The sequence below is a fragment of the Hemitrygon akajei genome, chromosome 13, assembly GCF_048418815.1.
Source record: "Hemitrygon akajei chromosome 13, sHemAka1.3, whole genome shotgun sequence".
Taxonomy (NCBI): Eukaryota; Metazoa; Chordata; class Chondrichthyes; order Myliobatiformes; family Dasyatidae; genus Hemitrygon; species Hemitrygon akajei.
Genome location: NC_133136.1, coordinates 636,166 through 663,234, shown reverse-complemented (window position 1 = coordinate 663,234; position 27,069 = coordinate 636,166). Strand labels below are relative to the sequence as shown.

At 42.9% G+C, this 27,069-nt stretch overlaps 1 protein-coding gene across 1 annotated transcript; it reads right to left on the bottom strand.

The window, feature by feature from the left end:
• Positions 1–7,806: 7,806 nt before the first annotated feature.
• Positions 7,807–25,042, bottom strand: smim19 (small integral membrane protein 19). The gene is made up of 3 exons (XM_073064013.1): positions 24,787–25,042; positions 12,944–13,068; positions 7,807–9,285 (listed from the first exon to the last, which is right to left on the bottom strand). Exons 1-3 carry the CDS (start codon positions 24,969–24,971, stop codon positions 9,227–9,229), a joined length of 369 nt encoding a protein of 122 aa, XP_072920114.1. The 5' UTR covers positions 24,972–25,042; the 3' UTR covers positions 7,807–9,226.
• Positions 25,043–27,069: the final 2,027 nt, after the last annotated feature.

Below are 27,069 nucleotides of genomic sequence, written 5' to 3'. Positions count from 1 at the left end.
GGGACTCAGAAGTGTGGAACCACTGCCGAAGGGTCTCTCCGGTCCAAAGAATCTGGCAGAATTGGGGGTTAACAGGAGGATCAGAGGAATGATCGAGAACACTGCAGTGGGGGTAAGTACGAATAAGCTAATAAGAAGTTAAGTGAAGAAAAACTCCACGTGATGTTAGTAAGTTCCTGTGGATACCGCTTTGTACAAAACGAAGGTCTGAACGGGCAGGGAAAGGAAAAATAGAAAAATCCTCGTGGATACCACCTTAAGAGATAAGGGTCTGAATAGACGAGGTGTAAATAGAAAAATCCTCGTGGATACCACTTTAAGAGATAAGGGTCTGAATAGACGAGGTGTAAATAGAAAAATCCTCGTGGATACCACCTTAAGAGATAAGAGTCTGAATAGACAAGGTGCAAAGAGAAAGTTCTGTGGATACCGCCCTAGGTAGGGGACTGAATGGGCAGAACGAAATAGAAAACAAGGACAGTCCGATAAATAGTTTAAAGCGCTGGTAGATAGACGATAGACTAGGCATAGAATTAGAGTAAATAGTATTATCCAGTATACGAACTGTGAGTCTCTGAAAATACATTAAAGAGAGAACAACATGACAGATAAAGGAACGGCAGTAGAGATTCTGAGCAAAAAATTCCCGATAAGTAAAAGTGAGATCACAAAAACTTCAGAAAAATGGTAAAAAAAGAACCAAGAACCTGGTCACAAAATGGCCAAGAAAAGGAACGTTTTATGTAAGCTTGTGCGAAGAAATGGAGGCGCTAATTAAAAATTACAAACCAAAAGATAAATCTAAGAAAAGAGAGCAAAAAAGTGAATGAGAAATGGAAGTGTTAAAACTCGTCAGAACGGAGGGAGAGAGGCTGAGGAGGACAGGTAGAATATTGATTACAAGCGAGGAAGACACTAAGGAGAAGGAGAAACAGCCTGTTAGAGAGAGAGGAAGGTACAGTGAGAAACTGGCTTCAGCTCCATACCCCGACGTGAAAGGCCCCCTCCCTATTATGAGGAAGGAACCCCTAAGCAGTGCCCCATGCTGACGGGTACAGTAAACATGCAGGGAGAAGTTACTGAGAGGGAATTGCCAGAGGAGATGTGAAAAGTACTCCAGGGGCCGACCAAGTATTGAATCAGGACAGAAAGAAAGGACTCCACAGGGAGACCGAGGGAAGAAGAGGACCCCGGAGAAATTTGTGTGGGAGGCAGTAACGACATACCCAGAGACAGATAGGGAGTCAGGCGAAATGGATTAGAGCCTTTGAAGAAGAAACGGTGGGACGATTATTGGCTATGGGAGATTTAAAGGCACTATTGATAAGGTTGATTGGAACCTCCAAATTTAATAAACTAATGGAAATGGCTGGCATAATAAACCTGAACGACCCGAGAACTGACAGAGACGGGTTCGACAGACTGAGGCAGAGGGTATGGCAGGCCCTCAGGAAGCTTTATCCACCCAAAGTGGACCCCAAAGCCTTAAAGGGGGATCCACTGGGAGACACTGAAAACCCAGCAGCCTATGTAGAAAACCAGTTGAAAAGGTGGAATCTGGAGACTGAGCAAGAGGTGGAAAATAGCTTATTTATGACCTTACTGTTCCAACGTAGCATTTTGGATGCAATGCCTCCGCAAGTTAAATCCAAACTGGAGGAAGTGGTTGGGCTGACGTCAATGACCCCACAAGAATTCAGAGACCACGTAGTCCATGCGGTTGAGAAATACCAGAAAGACAAATGAAAGTTGGCTGAGCAGCAAGAAGAGGTGCAAAGAAAGTTAATACAAATGCAGCTCGAAGAACTCAAAAAGAAGGAAAAAGAGAAAAGCAAAAAGATGCTGCCAGCAACCACCGGTCCGAGTATAGCCATCGAACTGGATGAAGTACCGCTATATGGAGGAACCGATCATACTGTAAGACAAGGGCTGGAAAACCCCATGCCAATAATCAAGGTCTTTAGAGGAGCATTCCCACAAATGCCCTATCAGGAACAGACTAAATTCAAACAGCCCAGACAGGACTGGAAGTCCCAAGGAGGGGGACAGAGGAGCTATGGGCAGAGGGAACCAGTGAGGAAACAGGGGGAAAGAGAGGTAGAGAGATTGTGCTGTGGATGTAATCAGCCAGGTCACGAGAAGAAATTGTCCGTTTACACCATGGCCTGTCACACACCAGCAGGAACCGATAAGAAGGGAACTAAAGTTTAGCCAAGGACCAGCCCCCACAGGCCCAAGCAGACCTGTGAACCCCTATGCAAAGTATTAGGGGTGCCCCGAGAACTCGAGTGGGAAGGGACATTACCCAATGATAACAAGGGAGGCAGAAGAGGAACCCATTGTTCAGGTTATGTTAGAGGGGCAACTGACACCAATGATGATAGATACTGGAGCCACGTACACTTGTGTACAGCCACAGTATGTCCTTCACCTTCCCATGTCAGGAAAGTTTATTGAGACGGTAGGGTTCTCAGGGAAAACACAGCTGACACAGTGCACAGCTCCAGTGCAGTTGAGAATGGGAAATAAAGGAATTGTTTTGCCAGTGCTAGTATCTAAAGGAACTCCAATTAATTTGTTAGGCAGAGATGCCTTATTGAAACTGGAATTAAAATTAGAATGCACCAGAAATGAGCTGAGTGTGGAAAGAGCAGGGGCTCAATTGATAGTGCAAGAAGACAAGAAGGCTAATGTCTTTTGGATAGAAGACATAGGAGATCAGATTCAGGAAACCTGGGAAAAATGGAAAAAGGGCATGCAGGCTATATTACCCAGGGCTGTAATGCCCAAATCTGAACTACATTGTACAGTGATTTTTGACGAGACTCAGAACAGGGAGTTAGAGGAGAGATGGCACCTGGAGGCATGTACCTAACAGCACCTGGAAGGGGAGGCTGTGATAATTGGAAAGCAAGGGGCAACTTTACAAGTTAAGTGGAACACCTTTTTAGAAAAATGGTACAGGATACCGGAGGCTGCACCCCACGTAACGTTGTTGGTAAACAAGGGATATCAGTCTAAAGACTTAGGACCCTTAGTTAAGAGTGCTGAAACCGTAACAGTGTGGAGGAAAATCACGCCGGAGGTGTGGATATCAGAAGACAACAATTGCATTAAAATAATGGTAAGTGTAGATATGGTAGGAAAATGAAAGAGGTCGAAATAACTCCCCAACCACACATGCCATTGCTGGGAAAGGAGAAAGGGCTATATAAAGGACGTAGTTTGGAACAATTGGAAATAGAATTGAAACAATACATGCAGCAGCTAACAATGATACATATGTCTATTTATGCACAGGAAAAACAGAAAGAGCCGGAGACCGTACAAGGGGAAGGACCAATCAAACCAGGAGACCAGGTTTACGTGCGAGTTTTTCAGAGAAAGTGGAACGAGCCGAGAAGGGAAGGACCCTTTACGGTGACCAAGGCATCACCCACCACAGTTCAGGTAGAAGGACGCTCCACCTGGTACCATCTGAACCACTGCACGAGGGCAGTCACTCAAGGACAATCAGGTGAGGAGTCCGAGGTAAGTGATGCGGAGGAACAGTTAGCAGGAGACAGACAGGAGGAACAAGAAGCCAGACACCTACACTGGAACAGCTTATAATGCAGTATCAGTTGAGCTATGAATGTTTTACATGGACAGGTGCTTGTTTAGTGGGTCATTTCAGAGGTAGCTGCTCTCAGATGTGGGATGTAACCCCAGGCGAAAGACACGTAGTAGGTTCCCCTCCACCCGAAGATGCATTGAACACCCAGACTATCCCCTTAGCAGACACCTGGTGGCTGTGTGGTGAGGAAGGGGGTCTGAGATCCACGCTTCCCCTCAATTGGGCAGGTACATGTACACATGTTACACTACCTCAGGAAGTTATAGTATCCCCTGAAGTACACTTCAACACTGATATCTCTGAACAGCAGACACTATTGCGGAAAAGGAGAAAATATGAACCCGACTCGACGATTTGGATAGATTGTATAGGACAGCCGAGAGGTATACCTAATGAATTTAAGGCGAGGAATGAGATTGCTGCAGGCTTCGAAGCACTTCTACCCTTGATAGGAACTATTAAGAATGTTGAATAGATAAATTATATATATTACGATCAGCAAAGATTCATCAACTACACCGATGATGCATTGGAGGCCTTGGGACAACAGTTAGATGCAACTAGCAAAATGGCGTGGCAGAATAGACAAGCATTGGACTGGCTGTTGGCAGAAAAAGGAGGAGTTTGTGTGATGTTTGGAGAGCAGTACTGTACTTTTATACCAAATAACACTAGTCCAGAAGGATCGTATACTAAGGCAATGTATAAGTTGAAAAGTCTCAGAAAGGAAGTTAAACAGAATGCAGGGTTCGGACATCAGTTATTTGACTAGTTAGAAAGTAGACTCGGAGGATGGGGAGCATGGCTGACTAAGATGGCAATGACTGTCGGTATTGTATTGCTGAGCTGTGCGCTTGTTCTGTGCTGTTTTCTTCCTTGTCTCAAGTCTCTTGTAGTGCATGCTGCAACCAAACAATTTCCGATGCTCGTGGCGATTACGGAACCAAGCTTAGTGGAGAAAGAAGCACCGAAGAAGTATTGTTACAGCTTACAATGCCTGCAGGATGAACAAGAGCAAAACGACAGTGTGGGAGTAGATTGTAAGGGCTTCTGAGTTTTTTCCCCTGTCTCAGATACAAAGGGACAGGTTTTTGACTCAGCAGCCTAGGGTAACAGGGAGAGAATACTTTGAGGTCTTGGCGCAGAAAATTATAGTTTAACCTGAGACTTGGGAATAAGTGCTGGACTTTATTGGGGCTTTTGTGTGCGGACTCTTAGTCTTCTTACTCTGTGTGAGACCCTATGGGTCTCAAAGGGGGGATTATATTGGAGAATAAAGTTGCAACGTTTGCTGTGTGGCCAGAACCATGTGGCCAGCCTTGTGTTTGCTATTTGCTATGTATCCAGTTTATTGGCCAGAATGTAATCTCTGTATTGCCTCTGTACTATTGAATGCATCAGTGCCTTAAGAATGTAGCTAACAGTGAAAGTAAGCATGTAGAGATAACGGTGGTAGACAGGATCGTGCAATGGTGTGATGGCATGAAAACCAGTCAAGGCACTAGAACAAGTATATGCTAATGTAACTGAGATAAGAAAGTACTATAAAGAATACTGTGTACTAGGCTCGGCAGGCAATTAGTGACACGTTCATTAATTGTCTCAGCTTTTGTTTGTAAATAAAGGCTTAAATTTCTCGAAGAATCTTCTGCGTCTCCTGGTTATTTCAAGAAACCACGACAGTACAAGGGGGATGTCAGGGGCAAGTTCTTCCACAAAGAATGTGGTGAGTGTGTGGAACAGGCTGCTGGGGATGGTAGTGGAGGTGGATATGATAGGGTCATTTAAGAGACTTAGATAGGTACATGGAGCTTAGAAAAGTAGGCTATGCGGTAGGGAAATTCTAGGCAGCTTCTAGATTTGGTTACACTGTGGGCCGAAGGGCCTGTGATGTGCTGTAGATTTTCTAGTTTCTAAAATACTTATTCGGTTCAACCACCATTTCCATGTCCCCATTACTACCTCTCCAGCAACATGGGCAGCATTATCCCTCTCTGTAGCAGAGCGATCCCCCAGCAATAAAAAGGCAGTCTCCTCTCTTTGTAGCAGAGCAATCCCCCAGGGATAAAAAGGCAGTCTCCCCTCTCTATAAAGAAGCGATCCCCCATGATAAAAAGGAAGTCTTCCCTCTCTGCAGAGGAGCGATCCCCAGTGATAAAAAGTCAGGCTGTTTGCATTTCAATCTCCCTCGCTGCTTTAATTGGCGAACAAGGGAAGGTTTAATTGGTGAAATAGAGTCCAACGTTAGCTTCTCTTTGACCTTTATGCTGGCTCTGACTGATCTGGTTAGCCACATTTGTGTCATCTTTCTTTTAGAATACTTATCCTCTTTGGGAACTACATATCCTGCCTTCCGAATTGCTTTCAGAAACTCCAGCCATTGCTGCTCTGCCATCATCCCTGCCAGTGTTTTTTCTCCTCAATCATCCCAGGCCAACTCCTCTCTTATGCCTCTGTAATTCCCTATACTCCACTATGACACTGATACATCTGACTTTAACTTCTCACTTGCTCAAACCAGAATAGCTAATCTGCTAGTGGGCTCAACTACAAGCTGCTCTAAAAAGCCATCAGTATGCAGATACTGTCTTTCAATGTCTTCTGGATCCCTTTGAACACCATTACCTCTTCTCATTTAGTAACACTCTCTGTTTAATGCACTTTGTGGAGAACTTGTGACTAAACACATTGATGAAGGAAGAGCAGTAGAGGTAGTGTATATGGATTTCAGCAAGGCATTTGATAAGGTACCCCATGCAAGGCTTATTGAGAAAGTAAGGAGGCATGGGATCCAAGGGGACATTGCTTTGTGGATCCAGAACTGGCTTGCCCACAGAAGGCAAAGAGTGGTTGTAGACAGGTCATATTCTGCATGGAGGTTGGTCACCAGTGGTGTGCCTCAGGGATCTCTTCCGGGATCCTTACTCTTCATCATTTTTATAAACAACCTGGATGAGCAAGTGGAGGAATGTGTTAGTAAGTTTGCTGACGACACAAAGGTTGGGGATGTTGTGAATAGTGTGGAGGGCTGTCAGAGGTTACAGTGGGACATTGATAGGATGCAAAATTGGGCTGAGAAGTGGCAGATGGAGTTCAACCCAGATAAGTGTGAAGTGGTTCATTTTGGTAGGTTAAATATGATGGCAGAATATAGTATTAATGGTAAGACTCTTGGCAGTGTGCAGGATCAGAGGGACCTTGGGGTCCAAGTCCATTGGACGCTCAAAGCTGCTGCACAGGTTGACTCTGTGGTTAAGAAGGTGTATGGTGTATTGGCCTGCATCAATCAAGGAACTGAACCCTGGTCAGACCCCACTTGAATTACTGTGCTCAGTTCTGATCGCCTTACTACAGGAAGGATGTGGAAATCATAGAAAGGGTGCAGCGAAGATTTACAAAGATGTTGCCTGGATTGGGAAGCATGCCATATAAAGACAGGTTGAGTAAACTCGGCTTTTTGTTCTTGGAGCGACGGAGGATGAGAGGTGACCTCATAAGGATGTATAAAATGATGAGATGCATTGATCGTGTGGATAGTCAGAGGCTTTTTCCCAGGGCTGAAATGGCTGCCACAAGAGGGCACAGGATTAAGGCGCTGGAAGTAGGTACAGAGGAGATGTCAAGGGTAAGATTTTTTTACGCAGAGTGGTGAACTCGTGGAATGGGCTGCCGGCAACGGTGGTGGAGGCAGATACGATAGGGTCTTTTAAGAGACTTTTGGATGGGTACATGGGGCTTAGAAAAATAGAGGGCTATGGGTAACCCTAGTAATTTCTATGGTTGGGACATGTTTGGCACAACTTTGTGGGCCGAAGGGCCTGTATTGTGTTGTTTCTAACTTCACTGTCATTTCCAATAATTTTGCTTCCTGCCATTTCTTACCACTCACTGAGCATCTCTGTATTTCCAAGTCTCTTTACATACTGTCCAGTACTCAGCTTCCACATTTTTTGTACATCACTGTTAAACTTGGAAATATGACATTTAGTTCTCTCAGCTAAATTGTTGACTTAAAATTGTGACTATCAGAATACTTTGACTGCTAGGCATCTGGCTGACGTAAACTCGGTTGAATCTAGTCTTTGATGTGTGAAGTCCGGATGAAACTACTTCCTATACAAAAATAATTGACACTTCCTTCTACATAAATCAGAAAACAATGGACTCACACAAAAATATTAACACTCTAATTGACAATGCAAAGCATTTAAAAAATATTTTATTGATAACATTTTCAGATATTTTCAAAGAAAGCATAAATATTCACCCAGTCAAATTAACACTGACTGAAATGTAATTTGTGGAGCAGAGTTGCTGTCCATTTGTTTTTGGGGTCAAACCTAGATACATCACAATCAAAACCAAGTCACCATTCAGAAACATACCACCAAAACAACCTCCTCAGGGAGCTGAAAAATTACCGATGCACGAATTCCTGAAGATGCCTGCCCTATAAATTGCACACTGAGTAGCAAACAGATCAGAAATATCTTAATTCAAAATCTGTCAAGTCCTGAATTTACATTTGTCTATGATTCCAACAGCTGCAGAGATAGAGGTGACGTTCCGCTTCTCATCCTAGCTCATTAGCCAGTAACCCCTGCTGAAAGGCAGGGAACTGAACATTACATGTTCTAGAGTTATCGGCAAAATGACACTCAAATCCACAAATGCCCATGGACACCTCAATAGCAGAAGATGTTGTGAAAAAGGAAAAACAGAAAATTATCTGACCATTGATCAGAGTATTTTCATTTTAAAATAATTCTGTGAACATTATTTCTTCTTTTATAAGCCATATAATTCTAACTTTTACGGTGAATTAAAATTTTATACCAAGTATCAGTAACATCTCACAAGATAGAATAGATGACAGAGGTTAAGTTTTTTTTTAATACACGGAGTAGCAAGTCCATGGAGCATCCTGCCAGGGGTGGTGGTAGAGGCAGATGCACAAGGGAAATTTAAGAGACTCTAGTTAGGCACTAATGAAGGATTATGTGGGAGGGAAGAGTTAGATGAATTTTAGAGTAGGTTTTAAGGTCAGCACAACATAGTGGACCGAATGTGCTGTTCTGTTCTATAACAAAGTTGCACTTTGACCAATACATTTTTGTTTATGTTAAACCAAGCTCTGTATGTAGGAATCTTATATTGGAATTGTTTGATTTAACCCCTAATTGAAAACAATCCAGTCATTCATAACAAATTCAATCCTCAAAAACAAACATTCTCAGTAATCCAGTAATACAAACTTCGAAAACTTTGGGTTGGTCATGGTACCAGGTTAAGGAAGCAGTTACTCAACTTAGATGTATTAACACCAGCGTTCTGGGGATCTTGATTCCCTTTTCCATATTCCTCAGGAGAAAAATTTCACAACTGACATGATTGCTGTTACACGTGAAAGATGGAAAAATATTTTCAGTGAGGTGGAAAGTAACCTCTACGTCTCTTGTTTAGTAGTCCTGTGGATGTGTGTATTAAATGTTCAATTCCCAGCATCTTACCACCAATTTCGGTCTTTGAAGGAGCAATTTATTGGGTTTTCTAGCTTGTCCAACTGTCCCACACACTCTTCTATTTCTATCAATAATGGCATTAGAAGTATCATTCCATTGTAAGCTGTACGCTGTCCAACTGTCCCTGCTCTTGCTCGTACTTGCGTGCTGAAATAATCAAAATAACATGTTAATATACTTAAAATGAAAGCAGAACCACCTTGCTTTTGAAATTATTAGTTAAATATAAAAACATTTTATTAAAAGTTTATTTCAGGTCGCAGATTGGTACGTTAAATCACAAGTTCCGATTTGGGAAGAATCTTAGTTGACGAGAGCAAAGATCCAATACAAAGAAACTTGCTGATATTATACACAACTACAAATAAAGAATTAGCAGCTGATCAGAGTTATAATCTTTGAGGATGTGACAAAAGCACATTGATGAAGATAGAGCAGTGAATGTGGTGAATAAGGATTTTAATAAGGTGTTTGATAAGGTTGCCATTGGCAGGTTCATTCAGAAAGTCAGGAGGCATGAGATCCAGAGAAATTTAGCTATGTGGATTCAGAATTAGATTACCCACAGAAGGCAGAGGATGGTTGTAGATGGAGAATATTCTGCCTGGAGGTCAGTAACCTGTTGTGTTGTGCAGGGATCTGTTCTGGAAGCTCTACATCATGCATTACCTCATCTGGTCCCATAACATTACCTAACAAGATGGCACTGCAGTGCCTCCACTTCCTAAGAAGATTGAGGCAAGCAAGGTTTCCACACCCCATCTTAACTGCATTTTCTAGGAGCACCGTTGAGAGTGTCCTGATGAGTTGCATCTCCATCTGGAATGGGAGCAGTCGAGCATTGGACCAGAAGTCCCTACTAAGGACTGTGAGAATGGCTGAAAGGATCACAGGGGTCTCCCGACCATCCACTGGGGAGTTTTCAGAAGTGCTGTGTATGCAGAGCCCTAAGTATTAAGAATCCCACCCATCCATCATCCTCTGATCTTCTACCATCAGGCAGGAGACTACGATGCATAAAAACAAGAACAGTCAGGATGAGAAACTGTTTCTTCCCCCAGGCCATTAGGCTTCTGAACTCCCTGCTAACCACATTGTATCTGAAGTGTCACTGTTCCGTACCTTACGATATTTAATATTAATGCACTTCAGTTTGTTACTTGTGTGATTCATCTGTAGATTTTATCCTTACCTTCACAAAGTTATTGTGGGTTATGTGTACTACTCTGCTTTACACCCTGGTTCAGAGAAACGTTGTCTCAATTCTATATTCTTTATATGGTTATATACGTTATATACATGTATATAGTTAAATGACAACAAACTTGACTGATTTGTGATTTTTTTATAAACGATTTTGTTGAGAAAGTGGAAGGGTGGGTTAGTACATTTGCAAATGATACAAAGGTTGGTGTTTTCTAGTATTGGCCATTGCCATCCTAGGAATCTGAGTCTGGCTGTCCCAAACAACGTTTCTCATACACCTCTCGTGTTACACATCTCCATTAAGTCAGCTCTCATCTTCCTTGCCTCCAAAGAGAAAAGCAAGGCTCACTCAACTTATCCTTGTAAGACATGCTCTCTCTTCCAGACAGCATCCTGGTAAATCTCCCTTGCACCATCTCTAAAGCTTCCACATCCCTCCTATAATGAGCAATCAGAACAGAACACAATACTTCAAGTGTGGTCTAACTAGAGTTTTATAGAGCTGCAACGTTACCTCACAGCTCTTGAACTCTATCTCCTGACTAATGAAAGCCAAGGCCAATACACCACATACCATTACACAATAGCAACAATACGTACATTTAAAAATACAAAAATCCCAATTGTAAAGAACTGCAGTCACCAGGAAGAGCAAGGCAGGAACTGCTGAGATGATAAACTCCAGTCTGATAGTAGGACAGCCAAATTGCCCTCTAGTGCACGGAATAAGTCAAATTCAGCATGTAGTGGATATTAACTAAAATCTGGAACTGTTGCTGTGAATCATATAAACAGCTACCATCTCAGATCAAACAGCTTTCATTCAAATCATTCAACACAGTGAACTGTTGTGCTGATTACTGAGGGATAGTGCAGAGCACACACCAGCACAGCAGCATGCAGGAAATTAAAATGAACTTTACTGATAACCTTGCTTGTACAATATGTGAACTCCTCCCATGTGGGAGCGGCGAACCAAGAGACGTAGGAATAACTCTGTGAACTATATCTCAAGTTGTATTTATTTCAAACCGTCAATTTGGAAAATATCCAAATGCTGCGGAATTATCATAAAATGCAAGATGGAACTGAACACACAAGACCAGAAAGGGAAAATTTATTCTTATTGTTTAACTTATACATAAATATAATTATACAGTAAATATAATTGTTAAAATAAAAATACATATTTCCGTTTTGAAGAGTAATTAACAATTTAAAATCAAGTTCAAGAACTATATTGTCACATCGCTTTGAAGACTGGAGTTTATTACGTAAAATCAGGCTACCAGGTTTGCAGGGGCCTGCTGCAGAGGCAGGTGAATCTGGGAGTGGGCATGCAATCCCAGGTTAGAAACTCTGACAGCAGTCAAGAGGAATGACAGAGACCCCTGCCTCTGTCCCTCCCAAGGAGGAGCAGGCTGGTTGCTGGGGGCTACGTCCACAAAATCAGAATTTAAACTAGGACATTTGTCACTTTCTCCACTGTCCTTTGTATGATTTAAGGCAGATGACTAAAGAAATAGTTATAAGGAATGGTTTAAAAAGGTAAATAAGTGGCAGAATCTGAAAAAAAAAGACAGGAGTTGATCAGTCAGCCCTTTCAGATGGCCCTAATACTCAATGTGCTCACTAAATCCACCAGGTCCAAACTCATCCTCTGTGGCCAGTTCCCATCAGCCTTCACTTCAATCATCTTCAATTATCTTCTTCCTCTTTAAATACTCTCAATGATGTACTCTCTGGGGCAGAGAATTAAAATCTAAGTACATTTATTATGCAAGTACACATGCTAACATATACCTTCTTGAGATTCATTTTCTTGCAGGCAGGTGAAAATAAAGAAAACAAAGGAAGACTGACTCCCTCCATCAGAAATTGAGAAATATGTGAACCCTAATGCAAGGTTGTCACAGAAGTTGGACTTTGGACTGGTATTACCAGGAGGAGGGCATAGTTGTCAATGATCAAGTGATTAAATTCCGGAACGGTCAAGAGGTCAAAATGTTTTGGAAGCGATCAAACACCGGTAGACACAGGTCACAAGTGCTAGTTACATCAGTGATGTTACACCAAAGAATGGCTTCTAAGTGAAAAGTAGTTTATTCTGTAAAATTACTTCCTTAATTTAATAAATCCACAGAGACACTAGAGATTATCCAATTCAAAACTAAAATGGTTTCACTAATGTGCCTAACATGCTTACCAATCTGGTACCTGTCCAGTTACTGACATGCTTACCAATCGATTACATGTCCAGTTACTAATATGCTTACTAATCTGGTACATGTCCAGTTACTAATGTGTTTACCAATCAGGTACATGTCCAGTTACGAATTTGTTTACCAATCGGGTACATGTCCAGTTACTAGCATGCTTACAAATTGGATACATGTCCAGATAATAACGTGCTTACCAATTGGGTACACGTCCAGTGACTAACATGCTTACCAATCATGTCCAGTTGCTAACGTGCTTACCAATTGGGTACACGTCCAGTGACTAACATGCTTACCAATCAGGTACATGCTTACCAATCATGTCCAGTTGCTAACGGGCTTATCAATCGAGTATGTAACCAGTTGCCTAATGTGCTTACCAATTGAGTACATGTCCAGTTGCTGGCGTAAGCGAACCTTCTGTAGGTTGTCATAGAAGTTGGGCTCTGGACTGGAATTACCAGGAGGAGGGACAGTGAATATTCTCATGATCTGTCTTTTATTTCTGAAAGAAATGCTCTCAAATCAGCAAGGTAACAAATCAAATCAGGTCACTTAACTACTCATCCTTTTAGAAATCCAACATTACAAAATCCTTCAAATACTTTAACTTTTCATGTTTGCTGATACACTGTAACCTCCCCACAGTGCCTATCACATATATGTGGTTAAGAGAGAGAACTAAACATAGAAAACCTACAGCACAACACAGGCCCTTCGGCCCACAAAGCTGTGTTGAACATGTCCTTACCTTAGAACTACCTAGGCTTTACCCATAGCCCTCTATTTTCCTAAGCAACATCCTTGTAAATCTCTTCTGCACCCTTTCTGTGGTTTCCACATCCTTCCTGTAGTGAGGCGACCAGAACTGAGCACAGTGCTCCAAACAGGGTCTGACCAGGGTCCTATATAGCTGCAACATTATCTCTCAGCTCTTAAACTCAATCCCATGATTGATGAAGGGCAATGCACCGTATACCTTCTTAACCACAGAGTCAACCTGTGTAACAGTGCTGATAGTCCTATGGATTACTGTGCTCAATTCTGGTCGCCTCACTACAGGAAGGATGTGGAAGCCATAGAAAGGGTGAAGAGAAGATTTACAAGGATGTTGTTTGCATTGGGGAGCATGCCTTATGAGAATAGGACCTATCAAGTATGACAGTGGGGAAGTGTGTATGGAACCAGAGGAAATAGCAGAGGTACTTAATGAATACTTTACTTCAGTTTTCTCTATGGAAAAGGATCTTGGTGATTGTAGTGTTGACTTGCAGCGGACCATAAAGCTTAAGCATGTAGATATAAGGAAGAGGATGTGCTGGAGCTTTTGGAAAGCATCAAGTTGCATAAGTCACTGGATGAGATGTACCCCAGGCTACTGTGGGATGGGAGGGAGGAGATTGCTGAGCCTCTGGCGATGATCTTTGCATCTTCTATGGGGAATCCATTGGGGAATGAGGTTCTGGAGGAGTGGAGGGTTGCAGATGTTGTTCCCTTATTCAAGAAAGGGAGTAGAGATAGCCCGGGAAAGTATAGACCAGTGAGTCTTACCTCAGTGGTTGGTAAGCTGATGGAGAAGATCCTGAGAGGCAGGATTATGTACATTTGGAGAGGTATAATATGATTAGGAATAGTCAGCATAGCTTTGTCAAAGGCAGGTCGTGCCTTACGAGCCTGATTGAATTTTTTGAGGATGTGACTAAACATATTGATGAAGGAAGAGCAGTAGATGTAGTGGATTTCAGCAAAGCATTTCATAAGGTACGCCATGCAAGGCTTACTGAGAAAGTAAGGAAGCATGGGATCCAAGGGGACATTGTTTTGTGGATGCAGAACTGGCTTGCCCACAGAAGGCAAAGAGTGGTTGTAGACAGGTCATATTCTGCATGGAGGTTGGTCACCAGTGGTGTCCCTGTTCTGGGACCCTTACTCTTTGTGATTTTTATAAATGACCTGGATGAGGAAGTGGAGGGATGGGTTAATAAGTTTGCTGATGACACAAACGTTGGAGGTGCTGTGGATAGTGTGGAGGGCTGTCAGAGGTTACAGCGGAACATTGATAGGATGCAAAACTGGGCTGAGAAGTGGCAGATGGAGTTCAACCCAAGTAAGTGTGAAGTGGTTCATTTTGGTAGGTCAAATATGATGGCAGATTATAGTATTAATGGTAAGACTCTTGGCAGTGTGGAGGATCAGAGGGATCTTGGGGTCCGAGTCCATAGGACGCTCAAAGCAGCTGCGCAGGTTGACTCTGTGGTTAAGAAGGCATATGGTGTATTGGCCTTCATCAATCGTCAAATTCAATTTAGGAGCCGAGAGGTAATGTTGCAGCTATATAGGACCCTGGTCAGACCCCACTTGGAGTACTGTGCTCAGTTCTGGTCACCTCACTACAGGAAGGATGTGGAAACCATAGAAAGGGTGCAGAGGAGATTTACAAGGATGTTGCCTGGATTGGGGAGCATGCCTTATGAAAACAGTTTGGGTGAACTCGGCCTTTTCTCCTTGGAGCAACGGAGGATGAGAGGTGACCTGATAGAGCTGTATAAAATGATGAGAGGCATTGATTGTGTGGATAGTCAGAGGTTTTTTCCCCAGGGCTGAAATGGCTTACACAAGAGGGCACAGGTTTAAGGTGCTCGGGAGTAGGTACAGTGGAGATGTCAGGGGTAAGTTTTTTTACACAGAGAGTGGCAAATGTGTGGAATGCGCTGCTGTCAACAGTGGTGGTGGCTGATACAATAGGGTCTTTTAAGAGACTTTTGGATAGGTACATGGAGCTTAGTAAAATAGAGGGTTACAGGTAAGCCTGGTAATTTCTAAGGTAGGGACATATTCAGCACAACTTTGTGGGCCTAAGGGCCTGTATTGTGCTGTAGGTTTTCTATGTTTCTAGATAGTTTGAAGTGTGTCCATTTTAAAGCTAGAAGTATTATGAGTAAAGGTGAAGAACTTGGTTTCATGTATGATTCGTGCTCTATGATGAAGTGACAAAGAAAGGCAAGAATGGACATCCAACCACTGGAAAACAGAACTGGAGAGATAGTAATCGGGGACAACGAAATGGCGGGCAAACTGAATAAATATTTTGCATCAGTCTTCATGGTGGAAGTTCTAGGTGTCAGGGGCATGAAGTGTGTGAAGTTACCATTTCTAGGGAGAAGGTTCTTCGGGAAACTGAAAGGTCTGAAGGTAGTCAAGGTTGGACTTTCAGAAGACCTTTGACAAGGTCCCACACATGAGGCTGCTTACCAAGTTAAGAGTGCATGGTATTACAGGAAAGTTACTAGCATGGTTAGAGCATTGGCTGATTGGTAGGAGGCAGTGACTGGGAATAAAAGGATCCTTGACTGGTTGGCTGCCAGTGACTAGTGGTGTTCCGCAGGGATCAGTGTTGGCACCGCTTTTTTTATGCTGTATATCAATGATTTAGATGATGGAATAGATGGCTCTGTTGCCAAGTTTGCAGATGAAATGAAAATTGGTGGAGGGGCAGGTAATGTTGAAGAAACAGGTAGGATGCAGAAGGACTTAGACAGATTAGGAGAATGGGCAAAAAAGTGGCAAATGAAATACAATATTGGAAAATGCATGGTCATGCACTTTGGTAGTAGAAATAAATGTGCAGACTACTTTCTAAACGGGGAGAAAATCCAAAAATCTGAGATGCAAAGGGATTTGGGAGTCTTTGTGCAGAACACCCTGAAGGTTAACTTGTAGGTAGAGTCAGTGGTGTGGAAGGGAAATGCTATGTTAGCATTCATCTCAAGAGGTCTAGAATACAAGAGCAAGGAGGTGATGCTGAGGCTTTATAAGACACTGGTGAGGCCTCACCTTGAGTATTGTGAACAGTTTTGGGCCCCTCATCTTAGAAAAGATGTGCTGGCATTGGAGAAGGTCCACAGGAGGTTCATAAGGAAGATTCCAGGGATGAAAGGGTTATCACATGAGGAATGTTGATGGCTCTGGGTCTGTGCTCGCTGGAATTCAGAAGGATGAGGGGGGATCTCATTGAAACCTTCTGAATATTGAAAGACCTAGACAAGAGTAGATATCAAAAGGATATTTCCCATGGTGGGAGAGTTTAGGACAGGAGGTCATAGCCTCAGGTTAGAGGGGTGCCCTTTTTAAACAGAGATGTGGAGATATTTCTCTAGCGAAAGGGCGGTGAATTTGTGGAATTTGTTGCCATGTGCAGCTGTGGAGGCCAGGTCATTGGGTGTATTTAAGGCAGAGATTGATAGTTTCTTGATTGGATATGGCATTAAAGGTTATAGGGAGAATGCCGGGAACTGGGGTTGAGGAGGAAAGTAAAAAAAAGGATCAGCTATGATTGAATGCTGGAGCAAACTCGAATGGCCAGATGGCCCAATTCTATTCTGCTCCATGTCTGATGGTCTCTAAGTCACCTGGACCAGATGGTGCACACCCCAGAGCTCTGAAAGAGGTGGCTGAAGAGATCAAGGAGGCATTGATAATGATCTTCCAACAATCAGTAGATTCTGGAATGGTCCCTGAAGATTGAAAAATTGCAAATGTCACTCCACTCTTCAAGAATGGAGAGAGGCAGAAGAAAGAAAATTATAGGCAAGTTAGTCTGACCTCAGTGCTTGGGAAGATGTTGGAGGTGTTTGTTAAGGATGAGGTATCAGGGTACTTGGAGGCACATGATACAATAGGCCATAGTCAGCATGGTTTCTTTAAGGGAATATTTTGCCTGACAAATTGTTGGTATTCTTTGAAGAAATAACAAGCAGGATAGGCAAAGGAGAATTGGTGGATGTTGTGAATTTGGAGTTTTAGAAGACCTTTGACAAGGTGCCACAAATGAGGTTGCTTAACAAATTATGAGTCCATGATGTTACATGAAAGATTCAAGCACAGATAAAGTAGTGGCTGATTGACAGGAGGCAAAGAATGGGAATAAAGGGAGCCTATTCTGGTCGGCTGCAAGGAGACAAGGTGAGAGAGGGAAAAGGGGTTGAGAAATGAAGGGGAAGGGCGGGGGGGGGGGGGGGGGGGGTTTATCAGAAGTTCCAGAAATTGACGTTCATGCCATCAGGTTGGAGGCTACCCAAGTGGAATACAAGGTGTTCTTCCTCCAATCTGAGTGGCTACCCAAACAGAATACTCCACTTTGGAATACTCTCTGCCTGCCCATCACCTCCCTCTCTCTCTCTCTCTGTCTTGTTTTACGGCAGTTGGCACCCAGCTTAATGGTGCATTACCGCCACCTTCTGCTCCGGAGTATGCGATGGACTCACATTCTAAATCCCTTCACCCAATCGCACACATACACATACCCTAACCTACACTTTATCCTCCCCATCCTAGTACCCTATTTCTGTTTATCCATCATATCCTATAAAAAAAACCCTGTACTCCTTAAGAAAGCTAAAAATACCCTGACCTGTGTTCTCTCACCCATGCCCAGCAACCCTTTTAATGTGAATTCCTGCACCCCCAATTCCCTTAGATTAATTCTCATCATCTCTCTCTGTATCCCATACTTCCTGCAACTCAGAACTACATGCTCTACTGACTCCTCTTCCTGACATTCCTCACACAAATTTGCTGATGATACTAAGCTGGGTGGCACTGTGACATGTGATGAGGATGTTAGGAGAATTCAGGGTGACTTGGATAGGCTGGGTGAGTGGGCAGATACTTGGCAGATGACGTTTAATGTGAATAAGTGTGAGGTTATCCACTTTGGGAGTAAGAACAGGAAGGCAGATTATTATCGGAACGGTGTAGAGTTAGGTAAGGGAGAAATACAAAGAGATCTAGGAGTCCTTGTTCATCAGTCACTGAAGGTGAATGAGCAAGTGCACCAGGCAGTGAAGAAGGCTAATGGAATGTTGGCCTTTATTACAAAGGGAATTGAGTACAAGAGCAAGGAAATCCTCTTGCATTTGTACAGAGCCCTGGTGAGACCACACCTGGAGTACTGTGTACAGTTTTGGTCTCCAGGGTTAAGGAAGGACATCCTGGCTGTAGAGGAAGTGCAGCGTAGATTCACGAGGTTAATTCCTGGGATGTCTGGACTGTCTTACGCAGAGAGGTTAGACAGACTGGGCTTGTACACGCTGGAATTAAGGAGATTGAGAGGGGATCTGATTGAAACATATAAGATTATTAAGGGATTGGACAAGATAGAGGCAGGAAATATGTTCCAGATGCTGGGAGAGTCCAGCACCAGAGGGCATGGTTTGAGAATAAGGGGTAGGTCATTTAGGACAGAGTTAAGGAAAAACTCCTTCTCCCAGAGAGAGTTGTGGGGGTCTGGAATGCACTGCCTCGGAAGGTAGTGGAGGCTAATTCTCTGGATGCTTTCAAGAAGGAGCTAGATAGGTATCTTATGGATAGGGGAATCAAGGGATATGGGGACAAGGCAGGAACCGGGTATTGATAGTAGTTGATCAGCCATGATCTCAAAATGGCGGTGCAGGCTTGAAGGGCCAAATGGTCTACTTCTGCACCTATTGTCTATTGTCACAGTCCTGTCTGGTGTTTCCCTATCAATTTCAGTGTTTGGTTTAGTGCACAATGCCCCAGCCTTAACCTAGTCCACACAATTTCCTCTCTTCTGCTTCCTACCCTAGTACCTGCAACACTTTTTTGTATTTGATATAAATGCCTCCCTTTCCCCTCCCTGTCCCATCTTTCTTGCCACATTTGGTTAATTTTTTCCCAGATTACACACTTAACCTCTGCTTTACTAATACTAATGTGCATTTCTATATTTTCTTTCTTTATTGCCCTCTTTGCCAACTCATCCACCCTTTCATTGCCCTTCACCCCTACATGAGCTGGAACCCATAGAAATTTAACCTGACCTCCCTGATTTGCAACTCTTGTGACTGACTGAAGCACTTCATGAAGTACATCTTGCCAGCTGTTTGAGTGAGAAGACCTTAAATTTGCTGGTACTGAAGATGAATCTGAGCATATCAACGCTTTGACTACTTTAGTTTTCTCCACCCAATGCAACGCAACCAACACTGCCAACACAGCTACCCCAAACCCTGTCACTCCTGTCTCAGGTTCCTTAGCACCATCTGTATAGACCTGAGTATAATCACTATACTTTTCCATCACATAACAGTTAAATGCACTTACCAAATCAGTTTTATACTTTCCTTTTTACCTCTAACAAATGCCAGTCTACGTCAGGCCATACCAGCTTCCATGGAGCTACAACCGGATAAACTACTGAAGGACTTATCCTTAGATCAAACACTCCACATGATCTAGCAATATCATTCCCTACCCGACTAAAGTTTTCCCTCTGAAACCTCCCATTTTCCCAGGACTCCTGCAACACTCCTTTAGCAGGGTGAGAATCATTGTGTCCCTGCAAATTAACCCAGTAGTTTGCCATCAATTGCATCCTTCTTAATTCCAAAGGCATTGTTCCCATTTCTACCTGCAGGGCTGATACTGGTGATGTTTTAAAAGCCCCACTGCACACTCTCAAAACCTGAGCCTGAATCACATTCAGTTTCCTTATAAGAGACCTAGCTGCTGATCCATATGCTACACTTCCATAATCCAACACAGATCTTACTAAAGCCACATACATTCTCTTTAATGCTGAACAACTTGCTCCCCATTCCCTATCAGTCAAACATCTCATCACATTTATTACTTTTTTACATTTCTCCTCAACTTTCCTGATATGGTCTGCCCATGTTAATCGTGAATCAAATATAACTTCCAGAAATTTAAATGATCTAACCCTTTCTAATTCAATCCCATACATCCTTAACTTCTTCCCTACTTCAATTCTTTTCCTAGTGAAAAATACAGTTTGAGTTTTTTCCACTGTAAATCTACATCCCCAATCATAACCTCACTCTACCACTTCATCAATTGCTCCTTGTAGTTTCCTGATTATATGCTCCGTGTTCCTGCCTCTTTTCCACAAGGCCCCATCATCCGCAAACAGTGACCTACCTATATCCACTGGTACCTTTCTGAAGACATCATTGATCATAATGATGAAAAGTAACGGGCTAATCACACTACCCTGAGGTGTGCCATTTCCCACTATGTACTGTTTTGATAATTCTGATCCAATCCGAACTTGAATTTTTCTACCAAACAAAAAATCTTTAATCCAATTAAAAACTCTCCCCCCAACCCCCATCTTGTACAGTTTAATTAATAATCCTTCCTTCCACATCATATCATAGGCTTTTTCAATGTCAAAAAACACTGCAACTACTGATTCTTTATTTGCCTGGGCCTTTCTTATATAAGTCTCTAACCTTATCACTGAGTCCATGGAATTCCTTCCCTTCCTAAACCACTCTGATAACTTGCCAGCATTCCTCTCTTCTCAAGATCATATGATAACCTTTCAGTTATCATCCTTTCCATTACCTTACATATATTTGCCTGTAGCTAGTGGGTTTTGACAGATCCTTGCCAGGTTTCCTTATTGGAATTACTACTGCTCCTTTCCATACACTTGGTAATCTTCCCTCCTCCCACACTCTGTTGTAAAAATGCAGTAACTTCAAGAGCGCTCCTTCTCCTAGATTTTTTAGCATAACATAGCATATTAGATCTTTCCCTGGGGAGGTTGGTCTCGATCTCTTTATTGCTCTCACCATTTCTACCAAAGTAAATGGATCATCAATTATATCATCTGTTTCTTTCCTCCTGTTTAACACACCTGGGTATTGACTCATTGTTCTTTCCCTTCTCCTTCTCCCTTCTTCAGACAAATTTTCTGAACTATGTATCTTTACAAATGACTTGGCCATGATCTCAGCCTTATCCCTGCTGGAGACTGCTGTTTCCTCCTCAGATATCATTACTGGATACTCCCAATCCCTTCTATCTCCCCCCATCCTCTTAATCATTCCCCATACCTCTCCCACAGGCGTTGTTCTTCCTATTTTGTTGCAAAAACTACTCCAACTTGCCCTTTTAGCTTGACGTATAGTTCTTCTCACCACTGCCTGTGCCTTCTTATATTGAATCAAATGCTGCATATTATGGGTTCTTTTAACTAGCCTGAATGCTCTATTTCTGTTTTTTACAGCCTGACAACATTCCTCTGTCCACCATGGCACTATTTTTCTATTCATCCTATTTTTACTCCTGGGTATAGATCCTTCTGCTGCCATAATAATTGCTGAAGTCACCTGACTGTTTAATTCATCTATATCTCCAGAAATGTCAATCTTTGTCAATGCTTCTTCACTTAACTTCTGGAACTTACCCCAATCTGCTTTTCCAAACACCCACTTTGGGACTCCCCCACCTGGTTTTATTTCAACTCTTTCACCTACCGAACATAAAACTGGGTAGTGATCACTGCCTACTGTTGAAGCAGTCCAAACTCCCCAGTTACTGATGCCAGCCAAGACATTAGACACTAACGTAATCTCTAATAACGACTCAGTTCCTGTTGTTATGTTTATCCTTGTTCCTCTACCATCATTCATACATACCAAATCCCTTTCTTCCATCAAATCTTCAATTACCGTTCCATTTGAATCTGTAATCGGATCCCCCCATATTGTGCTGTGAGCATTGAAATCTGCACACCACACTACTTTATGTCTATTTTGTCCTTGTATCCTTAGTAGGCTGTCCAAATCCAACCTTTTACATGGATTGTAGTAGTTAATTATAACCACTCCCTCCCCTCTCTCCCATATTTCCACCACTATGTATTCCTGATCGTCTCCTTTTTCCAGTACTCTATACGGTATACCTTGCTTGATTAACATAGCACAACCTCCTCCTCCCCGTAGATTTCCATCTTTCCTTATCATTGTATACCCATGTACCACAAAGTCTAAAGCTGGTTTCAACCAAGTTTCCTGAATACACACTACATCCGGTTTTACAACCATTTCCTTAATAAATTCCTTAAATTCCTGGCCATTGGCCAGTAAACTCCTTGCATTCCATTGCAAAAGAATCACCATAATGAGTACTAACCAACCTATGACACTTCCTGGCTTGACTGATTAGTGAGGTTCTCCCTCACTTCTTCCCATGTCAGTCCTACTAACCCTAAATGGTTTACTGCTGCTTTGACCACCAGCTGAATTGTCACTTTTTGACTTTACCTCTGCCGTACTATTAATGACTCCTGCAATGAATGTTACTAAAGCTTTTTCCCCCCACATAAATCCTGTCATTTACTCTTCGCTGCATCTCTTGCATCCCTATTGCTCTCTGGTCATTAGGAGCATTATTCTGTTCTCTTGACATTCTTACAGCTTCTGCATAAGTGATCTTTCTTTTCACTCTTATTTCTTGAATTTTATTCTCCCGTCTCATAACCTCACACCCACTATACGCCACATTATGAGCTCCTCCACAATTACAGCATTTTGGTTCCACTCCTGTTCCGCACTTTCCATATTTATGATCATCCCCACATCTAGCACATCTCCTCTGCCTTTTACAGTTTTTAGCTATGTGTCCAAACCTTTGACAATTATAGCACCTCAATGGCTTTGGCACATATACCCTTACTGGGTAACTCATGAAACCCAGGAACACTTTCCTTGGCACTCTTTCTTCTTCAAATTCAATCAATACTGTTTCACTTTCTTTTTTCATTCCCTCCTTTGTTGTTTTCAGTCTTAGAACATTAATTACTTCCCCCCTTTGATATTCCTCTTCAACTCCTCCATGTTTATACTCATCGGTACACCGGTGATCACTCCTTTACAACCACCATTTCGTGCTCCCACCCTCCCTGTATATTCCACCTTGCATTTCCCTATCTCTTTTAGCTTGAGTGCTTTCTCAAGTTGTTCCTCATTCACACATCTTACCAATAGATTGCCATCATTAAGGACTTTTGCAAATACTATTTCCCCTATCTTATTTGCCAGAGTTGTTGTTAGCACAAACGGGTTAATTTTCTTCATGTGTCCTTGCGCCTTCTCATTAAACCTAATTATGACAACACCTCCTCTCTGAACTTGTTCATCTTCCTCACTTTCAGAACTCTCTCCACTGTCATTTCTTATTCTTTTATTCCCTTTGTCTCGGTTTTCATTCATCCATCCCCTCACGATCTCCTTATTCACTTTATTTCTCCCTTCACAATAATCCATTTCTCCCCAGCTGCCTACCTCTGATCCCAAATCCCTATCCCGTTCCTTCTCCACTCTCTTTCCCTCAGCCCCTCCTCTCACCTCGTCTGCCATTACTGGACCCAGGCAACCCCCTCCCAGCAATTCCCGCTCCTTCCCCACTCTCTTTCCCTCAACAAGTTCCAAACCACATTCACACATGCACCACCACCTTCCAAACTCTCAGCCACCAGCGCCCACACACACCAACCAGCCATCACCTCCCTCTGGTGCTCCTTCTTCCTTTTCTTTCATGGCCTTCTATCTCTTTCACCAATCAGCTTCCCAGCTCTTTATTTCATCCCTCCCATTCCAGGTTTAACCTATCACCGGGTGTTTCTCTTTCTCCTCCTCCCACCTTTTAAATCTACTCCTCAGCTTTTTTCCTCGACTTGTTTCCATAGATGTTGCCTGGCCTGCTGAGTTCCTCCAGCAGTTTGTGTGTGTAGGCTGTATAAGGGCTAGGCTGTATAAGGGCTTGGACAGATCGGAAGAAAAAGCAAAGGAGTGGCAGATGACATACAGTGGAGGAAAGCGAGTGGTCATGCACTTTGGTAGAAGAAATACAGACGCAAATTATTTTCTAAACGGGGAGAAATTTTTTTTTAAAATCTGACGTGCAAAAGGACTTGGGAGTCCTCGTGTTGGATTACTGAAAGGTTAATTTGCAGGTTGACTCAATGGTAAGGAAGGAGGATGCAATGTAAGCATTTATTTCGAGGGGACTAGAATATAAAACAATGATGAGGCTTTATAAGGTACCACTCAGACCATCAGAAACCGTTATAGTTCGGGTGATGATTAGGGTTTGCTATATACACACACAGGTACTGTAGTTACATGTTCAGTGCTTACGGGGACATTGGACAAGCTGAGTGGTCACTATAGACTGGACAGGCCACAGTACCTTGTACCGTGATATAACTGGTCCCAAAGTGTTCGGCTTTGACCCATCTGACTGCTGCTGAAATCTTCATTCTGCTCAGCCCCATTTCGCTGCGCCTTTCTCATCACCGCTGTCTGTCAATCCACAGCCCCCCTCCCTCCCGGCGGGAACCCGGATTCCACCCACTGCCCCCACTCCCCAACCAGGCCCGGGCCTGACTCACCTCCTCGCATAAAGCAGCAGCCCGACACTCAGCAGTCCGGCCATCAGATAAACGTTGGTGGCGTCATTCCACGCCTCATGAACCGTGTAGTCCATCCAGGAGTCGGAGCAAAATCCGATTACGTCCACCACCAACCTCAGCAACGGATCCGAATCCGGATCGCACCGGCGACTCCAAAACGTCATCCAACTGCGCCGGAAGCGCAGGCGCGTTGCTGGAGATGGAAACTTGGACCGAAGTGGTTGATTGCCGTCAGTCCCCACTCCAACACGGTCTGGTCTAATACCCTGCACCCAAACCGCCTACTGTTCACTACCCCACCCCTCCCAACTGGCCTCCCTTCCCCTCTTCTGTTCCTCATCTCCCCGACACCAATATCACTCCCTACCCCAGGTGTCGGTGACAGTGGTCTGGTTTATAGACTCAGCTTCAGGGACGGTACGGGGTGAAGTCAGGGATGTCCTAAGGACAATATCTGGTGGTTTGGATCTAAAAGGGAACATTGAGGGAACCAGTAACTGCAAGAGTGAAAGGTCTGCGTGGCAAAATTGGAGAAGAAGATCATACTGCAGCAGGGGCTGGGAAAGTTCCTGGAGGAGATTCCAAAAGGATCAAGGATCATGTATTAGAATCTTGCGGTGGTATGTTGGTCAGGGTGCAACATGCAACACAAAAAAAATTATCAGTTAGAGTAATGAGTTACAGTTCCAAGAAAAAGTTTATGACCACTTTGCAATAACTAGCTTTCTGCATTAATTACTCATAAAATGTGGTCTGATTTTCATCTAAATCACAATAATAGACAAAAACAATCTGCCTAAACTAATATCAAACAATTGTACTTCTCGTTAATACTGAATACACCTTTTAAACAATCACAGTCTAGGTTCAAAAAAGTGTGTGAACCTCTGGGGTAATGCCTTAACAAAAGCTATTAGGAGTCAGGTGTTCCAATCGATGAGATGAGATTGGAGGTGTGGGTTGTAGAGATGCCCTGTTCTACAAAAAAGACACACAAAGTCAGGTTACTGATGAGCCTGCTCTTCTCAAGAAAGTTCTGTTTATGTGTACCATGCCTCAATCAATACAAGTTTCAGAGGACCTTAGAGGAAAAATCGTAGAGATGCATGAAGCACAAAAAGGCTACAAAAACATTTCTGAAGATCTGAATGTTCATCAGTCCACGGTAAGAGAAATTGTCGACAAATAGAGGAAACTCAGTACTGTTGCTACTCTCCCTAAGGAGTGGGCATTCTGCAAAGATCACACCAAGAGCACAGTGTGCAGTACTGAAGGAAGTGAAGCAGAACCCAAGGGTAACATTAATAGACCCACAGAAATCTCTAGAAATTGCTAAAGTCTCTGTTCATGTGTCCACTTTAGGAGAAACATTACAAGAATGGTGTTCAGAGGAAACCACAGCTCTCAAAAAAATGCTGCACATCCCAAGTTTCCGAAGGACACCTGGATGTTCCACAATGTTTTTGGGACAATGTTCCGTGGTTAGATGAGACAAAAATTGAACTTTTTGGCAGAAATGCACACTGTTATGTTTGGAGGAAAAATGGCACTGCATACCAACACCAAAACCTCATCCCAACTGTGAAGCACGGTGGAAGGAGCATCATGTTAGCCTGACCTCTGTGGTTGGGAAGATGTTAGAAACAATTGTGAAGGATGAGGTGATGGAGTACTTGGTGACAGGACAAGATAGTACAAAATCAGCATGGTTTCCTTCAGGGAAAGTCCTGCCTGATGAACCTGTTGGAATCCTTTGAGGAGATTACAAGTAGGATAGATAAATGGGATGCAGTGGGTGTCGTGTATTTGAACTTTCAGAAGGCCTTTGACAGGGTACCACACATGAGAACTAGAAAGTTGTCATGTGTTCACACAACTAGAGAGCAGGCCATTCCAGATTGGGTATTAAGCAATGAGGAAGGGTTAGTTAGCAATCTTGTCGTGCAAGGCCCCTTGGGTAAGAGTGACCATAATATGGTGGATTTCTTCATTAAGATGGAGAGTGACATAGTTAATTCAGAAACAAAGGTTCTGAACTTAAGGGTAACTTTGAAGGTATGAGATGTGAATTAGTTAAGATAGACTGGCAAATGATACTTAAAGGGTTGACGGTGGATATGCAATGACAAGCATTTAACGATCGCATGGATGAACTACAACAATTGTTCATCCCAGTTTGGCAAAAGAATAAACCAGGGAAGGTAGTGCACCCGTGGCTGACAAGGGAAATTAGGGATAGTATCAAGTCCAAAGAAGAAACAT